The sequence below is a fragment of the Eleginops maclovinus genome, chromosome 7 (genome assembly GCF_036324505.1).
Source record: "Eleginops maclovinus isolate JMC-PN-2008 ecotype Puerto Natales chromosome 7, JC_Emac_rtc_rv5, whole genome shotgun sequence".
NCBI classification, from domain to species: domain Eukaryota; kingdom Metazoa; phylum Chordata; class Actinopteri; order Perciformes; family Eleginopidae; genus Eleginops; species Eleginops maclovinus.
In genome coordinates, this window is record NC_086355.1 from 8,681,172 (window position 1) to 8,692,345 (window position 11,174).

The following is an 11,174-nucleotide window of genomic DNA, read 5'->3' on the forward strand; positions in this document are numbered from 1 at the left end:
GGAAGCTGTCGTTCGACGTTTTCCGTCAGAATAACGACGTACTGATTTAACAGAGGAACGAAAAGGCGGAAAACAATACGACAAGTGGACATTAAAAGACAAACTCAGTAAAGTAAGAAAATATTTTTTTATTTCAGAGATACAAGCAAATGCAAAGTGTTGCGGTTTAACGGACAAATAATGAACAGTTTAGCTAACCAGATGTAGCTTAAGTAGGATTAGCTGACTAGCTAACTTTAGCTCACCCAAACACACATGGCCTTAAAACTAATGCGTTCGTTGGAGTTTTTTTAATTTTGAATATTTAAATAATATTGTTGTTAAAAAAAAGTACCCTTAATGATTTCTTTAGCTGTAAGGTCTAATTAATGTTGATTTTACTGAAGTTTTGTCCTGTCCTTGTCAGTGTTAGCCGCTCATATACAATAGCTACAGGTTCATCTAAAGTCCTGAGTTTTAAGTGAAACTCTGCACACACTTTACCTTAACATCAAGTCAGTTTACTTAAAATGAATAAAATATATCCTGCGTTTGTGATGATGTTTTTATATGCTGTTTTCCAGAAGGCAGTCTGTGAGACGTGAGACAGCATACATAAAAACATTCAGAAAATCTCAACAGTGATGTGTCTTTCTGCTAGAAATCTGATGTTGTTCTAGTCATCAATAAGAAGATCGACAGGAAATATATCATTCTATTAATTCAATCAATGTGTCAACTATGAAAGATTATATTTTCATGATAACAGCATCTTCATTGTGATAATTAAGGGCCTTCCTTCCGTTTTTTAAATGTCGGTTGTACAACACATTTGAAGACATCGTCTCGGACTTTGTGTTGTTTTTATAGAACTGTTCATTGCTTTCCAATGTGTATAGACTACATAATGAATAGAGAAGGGTATCTTCTCTGCATACAAAAAGTGGCTGATTTTAAAGTTGATCTTCTAGCAGATTGGTGTCAGATCATCACATCTGTAATCAAAGTATTTTGAATATATTGCAGAAACTGTAGAGATATTCAAAAGTGGTGATTCCAGATTCTGTTTTCCTCTGGAATACACACTTTGTTTATAGTTTAATTTATTGCTGACAAATGTTGCACAATATTTCTGCTTTTCATGTATGAGTTGATTTCAATATTCCTTTTAATGTGTGTTTTCAGGTATGGACTCTCCTGGCAGAAGTCCCAGTCCCATTCCTGCGATGAAGGAACAAAGTGGTCAGTAAAACATGCTTTCACTATTTTAGGTTGTAGGAACAGCGGCATTGTTAGCGGTTTATATAACTGTAGATGTAGTATCATCTGATAACACTGCTCTCCCCCTGTCTGTTTCAGGACCCTCGGAAGATGAATCCAGTCCTGCAGCAGAAAAGCCCAAACAAAAGGGCCCGATCGAGAGAAGCCCAGAAGCCGAGATGAAGCCTTCCCCTCAGGCCAGTCCTGCAGCCCGATCCCGCTCGGGTAGCCCTGCCTCTGGGAGTGCCTCCAGCAGCTCAGACGACAGCACCAGCAGTGATGACGATGAACATCAAGGGGCAATGAGAAGGCTCAAGAGCAGTGTGATCAAAGTAAGAAATGGCTGGTATCTGCATTCAGTTTCGTAGTCAGAAATGTAAACGATAACTGAATTCTTTGGCCATGTAGATTTTCACCTGAGGATGTACAGGAATAATATTTCTGAAATGCAGAATTTTTATCTACTTGTTCTTCTGGTCTGTTTCCCAGTTAAACAATTATCTTCCAACAAGTGAAAGTCCTTTTTAAAGGAAGAGGCTTAAGAAAATACCGCTGACAGTGGTTTTTTTTTTGTTCAGAGATCAAAATCCAAGTCTAGGTCCAGAGAGAGATCCATATCCAGGGACAGAGACCGATCAAGATCCAGATCGGATGAAGGAGACCGATCCAGGTCCAAATCCAGGGAGAGAGACAGATCAAGATCTAGAGGACGAGACAGGTCCAGGTCAAGAGAAAGAGACAGAGACCGTGGGCGCTACGACAGAGGACGCTATAATCGGTAACTGACGCTGCAGCTTATTGATTTGTTCTAATTGTAGTTTGTGACTTTTTATTAGTTTAAAAGTAGGTCATTGATACCTTAAAGACCTTCTGAAACCGGGTCATAAAACACACTAAACATAAAAGCCTTATCTAAAGTATTGTGTATTGCATGAAATAAAAAGGATTTTAACTGATTTTGTCTCCTCCAGGGATCGCTACGATGATCGCCGAGACGACAGGGATGGGCGTTTCGACCGACGACCTAATCGAGATGCCGAGTGGGAGCACAGGAGGCGAGGGCGCTCCGGTTCCCCGCCAGCAGAAAGGGAGCCAGGGACAGCCGAGGAGCCTCCAGTCAAGAAGAAGAAGGAGGAAATTGACCCGATCCTGACGAGGACAGGTGGAGCTTACATCCCCCCTGCCAAGCTGCGCATGATGCAGCAGCAAATCACAGACAAGTCCAGGTAAGAATGTTTATAATTAATTGTTTTATTCCAGCTATAATCACACACCTTTTAATAAAATTAAAACTAGACCACTAACGAAAAGCTACTGTGTTTATGGGAATTTGTTGCGCAGCTCCTTGGCTGATTTTGTGACGTTTTTCTAACAGTTTTTATTTATACCACTCTATAACCTGTGTGCGTTGTCACTAATACCCACCTCCTGTGCAGCCTGGCCTATCAGAGGATGAGCTGGGAGGCCCTGAAGAAGTCCATCAACGGTCTGATTAACAAAGTCAACGTGTCGAACATCGTCTTCATCATCCAGGAGCTGCTGCAGGAGAACATCGTCAGGGGGAGGTGAACAATAACACACACCAACACACAACCTGATATCACTTAAATCATATCACACACATGATGGTATGATGTTAGATGCTTTTGTGGCAAAAGAAACTGAGTTGTTTCAGACTCAGAGTTTCAATGACACATCTGAAGACAACACATACAGATTTGAGTGAAGCCCATCTGGTCCAGTGAGGGGCTATAAAGCTTCTCTCTGTCTCCCTGACAGCCCGCTCTAACTGTCTCCCTGTCTGTCTCTCAGGGGTCTGCTGTCTCGCTCGGTGCTGCAGGCTCAGGCGGCGTCTCCCATCTTTACTCACGTTTACTCCGCCGTGGTCGCCATCATCAACTCCAAGTTCCCTCAGATTGGAGAGCTGATCCTGAAACGCCTCATCCTGGCCTTCAGGAGGAGCTACCGCCGCAACCTCAAGGTACCTGTCTATCTTTCCGCCTCTCTATTGCTGTTGACTAATGGATCAACAGAAATGTACAGTACAAGCAGGGGAATAAAAGGAAAATACTGATCGGTTTGTTCATAAAATTGATTTGCAACAGAATAATTTACCAAAATGATACCATGTGTTGTATAATGTATGCATTTTGTATTCAATAACATCAAAAGCTTTGCATAACAATGTTATTAGTAAATGAAGTATATTTTTGGTTTGCACACTTAAGATTGAGCATTTCATCATTTAGTTTCCTTTTTAAATGTGATCTTCATATCATACATATTGTCAGAATAAGCTTTATAAGCAATTGTTTTTGTATTACTAACGTGTTAAAAATCTGTCTGTCGTTATTTTTACAGCAACAGTGCCTGACAGCCTCAAAGTTTGTGGCTCATCTCATCAACCAGAACGTGGTAGGGTCCCTCTGTCTGAATTAAATATGAAGGAAAGACATTCAGTGTTTATGCTCAGCTCTAATGGAGCGTGTTCACTCTGCCCTCAGGCTCATGAGGTGTTGTGTCTGGAGATGCTCACTCTGCTGCTGGAGCGTCCGACTGACGACAGCGTGGAGGTCGCCATCGCCTTCCTGAAGGAGTGTGGCCTCAAACTGACCGAGGTGTCCCCGCGAGGAATCAACGGTAAATAATCCAGACACGGCCAACATGCCAAAATGAAAAAAATTACCTTATTTTTTAAGAGTGTATTTACTCTCTCAACTATACATTTATCCTGCAGTTTACACATAAAGCATTTAAGCCATTCAATTTCACTATATTCAATATTTTTCCTTTTTTTCTCCTCCATGTCGTTTAATTGTTAATTTCCCAAACCTTTTTTTTGTCTTTAACATTTATTTAATTACCGGACTACCAGAGTTTGTTTTCTGTGGTTTAAGCTTAATCAAACATCCATACAAAACACTGAACATTGAGAGACTTGAACTCAACAGTCCTGCTTTGTCAAAGGATTTGCCTTTCCGAATAAGAAAAGATCCCAAGTGTCAGCACATGAATCATAAAGTGCTTAAAAATCTGACCATCTCTCTTTTCAGCCATATTTGAGCGACTCAGGAATGTGCTCCACGAGTCAGCCATTGATAAGAGGGTCCAGTACATGATTGAGGTGATGTTCGCCATCAGGAAGGACGGTTTCAAAGACCACCCAGTGATCGCGGAGGGCCTGGACCTGGTGGATGAGGGGGACCAGTTCACCCACATGCTGCCACTGGACGACGAGTACAACATCGAGGACATCCTCAGTAAGCCACAGAGAGAGAGGGAGGGAGGGGTGGGGCTCCAACTACTAAGCTCGCTGTAGATGTTTTTCTGTGTTATAAATGTAGAGCTAACGTTTGCCGTGTGTTCGCTCAGATGTGTTTAAGATGGACCCCGACTTCCTGGAGAACGAGGAAAAATACAAAACCATCAAAAAAGGTGAGAGTTTGCACAAACATGGAACAGTGCAATCAGCTGTCACCTATTCACAGTTTAACCAATCAGCTTTCACCCCCTGACAGAGATCCTGGACGAGGGCAGCAGCGACTCAGGGGAGGATGCCGACGGCAGCGACGAAGATGAAGACGATGAAGAGGAGAACGCGGAGCCAACGGAAGGTGAGGCAGAAGTGTACTCGTCATGTATAGTACTACGCCTTTGAAAGCAGATTAATAAAGTGGCTCTCAAGGAGAGTGAGTCAAGTCCCCACACTTAGTGGAAGAAATATCAAATCAATGAAGCACTCCAGAAAGCTACAGTAAAACAAGTCAAATAGTTTCCTTTATTTGCGTGACTGGGAAAAATCTGTTGAATTGTATTGGTACAATGAAAAGCCTCTGTAGACAAAATGGGTGTGAAGATTATTTTTGATAATCTGTATGAACCTGATGCTAACACAACATTAAAGAAGCCCTCTCTGTCCTTCCCTCTCTCTGTCCCTCCCTCTCTCACAGAGGAGAAGATCACCATCTATGATCAGACTGAAATCAACCTTGTTGCTTTCAGAAGAACCATCTACCTCGCTATCCAATCCAGGTACACACACACACACACACACACACACACACACACACACACACCGTCAGTGACTCAGTTGTCTCTCAGGGTCTCGGCAGTTATTTACAGCTCCTTCTATATTTGATGGACTTGGACTAATATTTAAAGCTGTGTTTAAAGCTCTGTGTGTGTATGTATATGTGTTCGCAGCCTAGTTACCATGGTTTCAATGTAGATGAGATCACGGATTGGGAGAACAGGATGAAACACAGAAACAGATTTGAGAAAATGACATACAAACAGGAACACACACACACCTGATGTCCATGAACTGATGAATGTATTAATGGATTGATTGTTCCCGTAGTTTGGACTTTGAGGAGTGCGCTCACAAACTGATCAAGATGGAGTTTCCTGACAGTCAGACGGTGAGCACACACACACACACACACACACCACACTCTCTTGGCAGATTTATAAATCAGTGACGCAAACCCACACAGGGATGAGGATACATGTGAAAACTCTTCTTTTTTTCGGTTACCACGAAGTACGAATGGCTGGAAGAAATATCTAGTTATCAAACATCAAATAAATCTATAAACAAAATGAATGGCCAGCAACCGGGACAGTCACTTTCTTCATCACAAAACTAGTTTCAGGTTCTGAAATGGGAGGATTTATTGCCATTCTCTCTCACTGCTGACCAGAAGGTGGCGCTGACAAACCAGATTAGTGTGTGTGTGTGTGTGTGTGTGTGTGTGTGTGTGTGTGTGTGTGTGTGTGTGTGTGTGTGTGTGTGTGTGTGTGTGTGTGTGTGTGTGTGTGTGTGTGTGTGTGTGTGTGTGTGTGTGTGTGTGTGTGTGTGTGTGTGTGTGTGTGTGTGTGTGTGTGTGTGTGTGTGTGTGTGTGTGTGTGTGTGTGTGTGTGTGTGTGTGTGTGTGTGTGTGAGTGTGAGGTCAGGGTGGTTGACCTTGTCAGCCAGAGTTTCATCAGCATCCGGACTGAATCACTCCACACAACAGCTGGAAACACTCGCACAAAGATGCTCGTCCTCACACACACAGCGGCTGAAGTGTTTGTGGATAAAAAAACATAATTTCCTGAAATCACAAAACTTTCATACCAAAATCATGCGGTGCTGTCTTTGAATGTTTTTTGAATTAATGATCTGTCCTGCTTTTTGATTCCAAATGTTTTAATCAACAACACATTTCAATTTAGAGTCTAGATTTTGAGACCCTAACATACTAAAATAAATACATAATAAAAACAGAATTGAAACCTGCTTAAAGACAGGAGGTCCCCATGGCGGTAAAGTGTTTGAAGTGTGTGTGTGTTATTTGAGACGCCGCTGATATCTGAGGACGTGTAGTCACAGCTGCTCTCCACACATCACACACACGATCAAAACAGATCGTCTCGGCCGTTTTTTTTCCCTCCGATTGAGGGTGTAACCCACCTCTGGGGTTTCACACCTGGCTGCCGCTCTCACATTCGCATCATTTAACCTTTGAACCCGTTTAACACTGAGCCTCCAGAAAATGGCCAATCGGATCACAGCTGGCCGAGAATTCAAAACACAAAGGCTCAGTCGGACATGTTTTCAAAATGAGACGTCAGCTACACGACACGATTGTTGTTAAGCCAACGGTTCAACTACTGTTTGACCCAAAAGGTTTAAACCTCAGTCCAGATGTTCAGTCTGATAAACATGACTTAACTTTACATTATAATTTTTCTATAAATGTATGTTTTAATTAGATGTTTTATTTTTGTGTGAACAGAAGGAGCTGTGTAACATGATCCTGGACTGCTGCGCTCAACAGAGGACCTACGAGAAGTTCTTTGGTCTTCTGGCCGGGGTGAGAAACACACACTGGTTTTACCTTTCTTGTAAAAACATGGTGTTGATTTAAGCGGGCTTACTCTACCGCTTCAGTTACCTAAAGAGAATTGTATTCCCATAATAAAGTTATAACAGAGGTTCAGTTCTGCAAAATACTCGATGCATATTGATCTGTCTGAGTTTATTATCCTCTGTTCCATTGATCCATTAAACGGATTCTTTAAGGAATGATCGCAACATGCACAAAACTTAATGTATATGACAGCCCAGCACATTAGCTGTTATTACTATTACTACTAAACATGCACCGTTCACAGTTACATCGCACTGAGCTATCAGTCCTAGGAAAGAACAACAAAGCTTGACAAAGACTCACTTTTCTGATCTCTCTGTTTTCATCTCTGATTTATGAGAGGAGTAACTACAGGACTCCAGTGCAACATCACAACTGTCTAAATTGAAAACACTTGTGTGTGTGTGTGTTTCTGTGTGTGTGTTCACAGAGATTCTGTCTACTGAAGAAGGAGTACATGGAGAGTTTTGAGGGGATTTTTGCGGAGCAGTATGACACGATTCACCGACTGGAGACCAACAAATTGAGGAACGTGGCTCGACTGTTCGCTCACCTGCTCTACACAGACTCTGTGCCCTGGAGTGTAAGAACACACACACACACACACACACACACACACACACACACACAACTGCTAAATGCTTTATAGTTTGACCAAACTCAGTTGAAACAAACATGAAGCTATATGTTTTATTTGATTGATTTCCCTCCTCCTTCCTGCTCTCTCTCCAGGTATTGGAGTGTGTCCGGATGAGTGAGGAGACCACGACGTCGTCCAGCAGGATCTTTGTGAAGATCCTTTTCCAGGAGCTCTGTGCCTACATGGGCCTCCCCCGACTCAACCAGAGGCTCAAAGACCCGTACGAACACACAGTCACACACACCAACACAAACACTGAATTAAACATGAGATTATCGTTCTCTATTAAAAACATAAATGACTCTCCAATGCGGCAATGGACAGTTTTTTCATTAGAGACTCATTTATCCTTTTTTGACAACATAGCTTCGATATCATCATGCATATTTTAACGGAACAACCATTCTAAGGACTGAAGATCAGAGAAAAAACATTACATTTGGCAATTAAAAAAGAAAATGTGTCATTGGCTGATGCATTAGCCAGTATGTAGGCGATGGGTCCATTTACTGATTTTTGGGTGATTGGAGAGTGTGTGCATGAATTACTGAAGAATATGAGAAACAACCGTGATAATCATCAGAAAACTGTGTGTTTGTGTTTCAGGACTCTGCAGCCGTTCTTTGAAGGTCTGTTTCCTCGTGATAATCCCAGAAACACTCGCTTTGCCATCAACTTCTTCACCTCTATCGGACTGGGAGGCCTGACGTAAGAGAATCCCACAAACATGTTTAAAAAGTCTGACAGTAATATCTTTGTGATAACTGTAATATGAATTTCAGCCCGAAAGTGCTCATGAAAGTTGTGCATGCACCATCATCTCCCTCTCTTTCTCAGGGACGAGTTGAGGGAACATTTGAAGAACGCTCCCAAGATGATCATGACTCAGAACCAGGAAGTGGAATCTTCTGACTCGGACTCCTCATCATCCTCCTCCTCCTCGTCTGACTCCTCCTCCTCTGACTCATCCAGCGACTCAGATTCCTCCGACTCGGACTCCTCGAGCAGCAGCAGCTCAGGTACGTCCATATTTACTTATGAAAAGTGAATTTAAATGCTTCACACATTTTAATATCTGGTAATCTGAAAAGAAGGGAAATGCTTATAAATGTTTTTTCTCCTTGTTCCCCAGACTCAGACAGCAAACACAGAAAGAAGAAGAGAAAAACACAAATCGTGGAGAAAAAGAAGAAGAAAGGTGAAGACAAGAAAAAGAAGAATAAGAAAGACAAACAGTCGGACAAGAAACGAGCCGGACGCAAAAACGACGAAGAGGACGAGGACAGCGATGACGAGAAGCAGGCGAAGAAGCATAAGAAAGGCCGTGCACGCGAAGTGGAGGGGCATGAGCGTGCACGGGAAGTGGAGGGGCATGAGCATGCACGCGAGATGGAGGGTCGAGAGCGTGCACGTGAGGTGGAAGGTCGTGAGCGCGCACGGGAAATGGAGGGTCGTGAGCGTGCACGGGAAATGGAGGGTCGTGAGCGTGCACGGGAGATGGAGGGTCGTGAGCGTGCACGGGAGATGGAGGGTCGTGAGCGTGCAAGGGAGATGGAGGGTCGTGAGCGTGCACGGGAGATGAAGGGTCGTGACCATTCCCGTGAGGCAGATGAGCGTGCACGTGAGGGCCCCCGCCGGAACAGACGAGACGAGGGGGAAGAAGAGGAGCGGCAGCAGGAGGACGAGAGGAGGAGAAAAATGGACAGTCAAGGCCGTCAAAGAGATGGAGAGAGGGAGAGAGAGAGAGACGGCGGGAGGGAGGGAGACAGAGAGCGCGGGAGGGACAGAGAGACTGAGGATAAGAGAGAGAGGGAGAGGGAGCGAGAGAAGCCAAAGGATAGAGAGAGGAATAAAGAGAACCGAGACAGGAACCGAGATGGAGAAAGAGAGGAGCGGAGGAGGAGGTGAAAGGCTTCATCAGTCGTCCTGAAGCAGCAGCGATGACTGACAGACAAGTGAAGTCATCCCTCGCTCCTGTCACTCCGGTGTTTGGGATTTGGGACCTGTCTCTCTCTCTCTCTCTCTCTCCCTTTCTGTCTGAGTCTGTCTGTCTGTATTTTCTATGAATATTTGTTGTTAATGATATGTGAAAAAAAACATTAAAGTTGCTTTGGATGTTTTTGAATCTGTTTCTGTTTAACTGTTTCCTACTCCCCCACATTCACACTGTATTTTCTTTCACTGTTCAGTAATCTGACTCGGACTGTGTGTGAGCCTTGTGCAGAACCGTTTCAGACCTTTCATTTCCCCTCTGCTAGCTACGAGGGAGCGTTTTTTTAAACCCCTGTTACTATATGAAAACAACAACGGTGTCTGAGTTTATTTTGCCTGACTTAACTCTGGCAGCAGCATATGGCATTCACTCGTTCCAATCCTTTCCAATTCACAAGGTTTTCTGTTGTGTTGGTTGCATAACGTATTGCAACATCCACATACAGCTATTTAATGCTTGGTTTTTTGAACTAGTCCAGTGACCACCTTGATAATGTTCAGGCAGACTTCATCAACGGAAATAAGATGTTCGTCGTCTAGGATATAGCAACTTTAATGACACGGTTTGCTTCACCACATGAAATGTTCCACAAAAACGCCTCCCCTATCTATTTGACAAGGGCATTGTCCCTGCATCCTGGGTTTGGAGCCGCCCTAGACTATTGTGATGGTTAAAGAATTGCAAACAGCCCAAAGCGTTTTTCCTCCTAAAAGAAAAACTAAACAGCTGATCAGGAGAGTAAACACTGAAACTCATGCTGCTTTTACAAAAGCTTTGAAAGCAGAACATTTTGTAACGTTAAAGCCAAAGTGAAAATGTTTAACATGCAACAAAATATCCACAGGTGGAAACCAGCTGTAACTGTACCACAGGCAGGTTCAGGTGTCTTCATACAGGCTTCCGAAAGCTTCTCAGCTAAAAGTCAAAAGCAGTTTTTTGTTTACAGTAAACGTCACTGCTGGTGTCGGCTGAGTGGTGCTGGTGTCTCAGACGAAATAGCACCTGCTGGTTTCTCCCGCCCAACACCATGTTGTGTCACGATGTCCAGCTGTTGAGGACATCACATGACGGAGGAGGAGCTAAATACACAGGTAAACTATGAAACACCCTCCACTATGAATAGAAAACATGTTGTCCTGTGGGTGTTGAGGGATGTTTTTCCACTTACCGCCCATGTGATGTGCTTTTCTAATGACACTCCCTGATAGTGTATGGTATCCCAGAAATAAGTGAGAACTTGCTATAAAAACTTTTTTCGTGTAATTGAGATCCTTTAATAGTACAAAGAAGTGTACTGTCGAAGAGCCTTCTCTTAAACAGTGGAGTATAATGTGCTCAAGTACACTACTGTATTCAGTATTATTTTGTCTATATATAGTTTTTACTC

At 43.1% G+C, this 11,174-nt stretch overlaps 1 protein-coding gene across 1 annotated transcript; it reads left to right on the plus strand.

The window, feature by feature from the left end:
• Positions 1-9,919, plus strand: cwc22 (CWC22 spliceosome associated protein homolog). The gene is made up of 20 exons (XM_063888351.1): positions 1-112; positions 1,165-1,221; positions 1,339-1,571; positions 1,818-2,017; positions 2,211-2,465; positions 2,676-2,804; positions 3,052-3,220; positions 3,601-3,654; positions 3,744-3,879; positions 4,293-4,499; positions 4,612-4,674; positions 4,758-4,853; positions 5,190-5,271; positions 5,600-5,660; positions 7,020-7,097; positions 7,585-7,737; positions 7,887-8,014; positions 8,401-8,502; positions 8,632-8,813; positions 8,927-9,919. The coding sequence occupies exons 2-20, from the start codon at positions 1,167-1,169 to the stop codon at positions 9,700-9,702; spliced, it is 3,159 nt and encodes a 1,052-aa protein (XP_063744421.1). The 5' UTR covers positions 1-112; positions 1,165-1,166; the 3' UTR covers positions 9,703-9,919.
• The last annotated feature ends 1,255 nt before the right edge of the window (positions 9,920-11,174 follow it).

What these genes read in the sequence shown, in the direction of transcription:
- cwc22 (XM_063888351.1), top strand. Translation starts at nt 1,167, where the DNA reads ATGGACTCTCCTGGCAGAAGTCCCAGTCCCATTCCTGCGATGAAGGAA. An exon ending in TGCGATGAAGGAACAAAGTG is followed by an intron (nt 1,222 to 1,338) that starts GTCAGTAAAACA and finishes TGTCTGTTTCAG; the next exon opens with GACCCTCGGAAGATGAATCC. An exon ending in GAACGCGGAGCCAACGGAAG is followed by an intron (nt 4,854 to 5,189) that starts GTGAGGCAGAAG and finishes CCTCTCTCACAG; the next exon opens with AGGAGAAGATCACCATCTAT.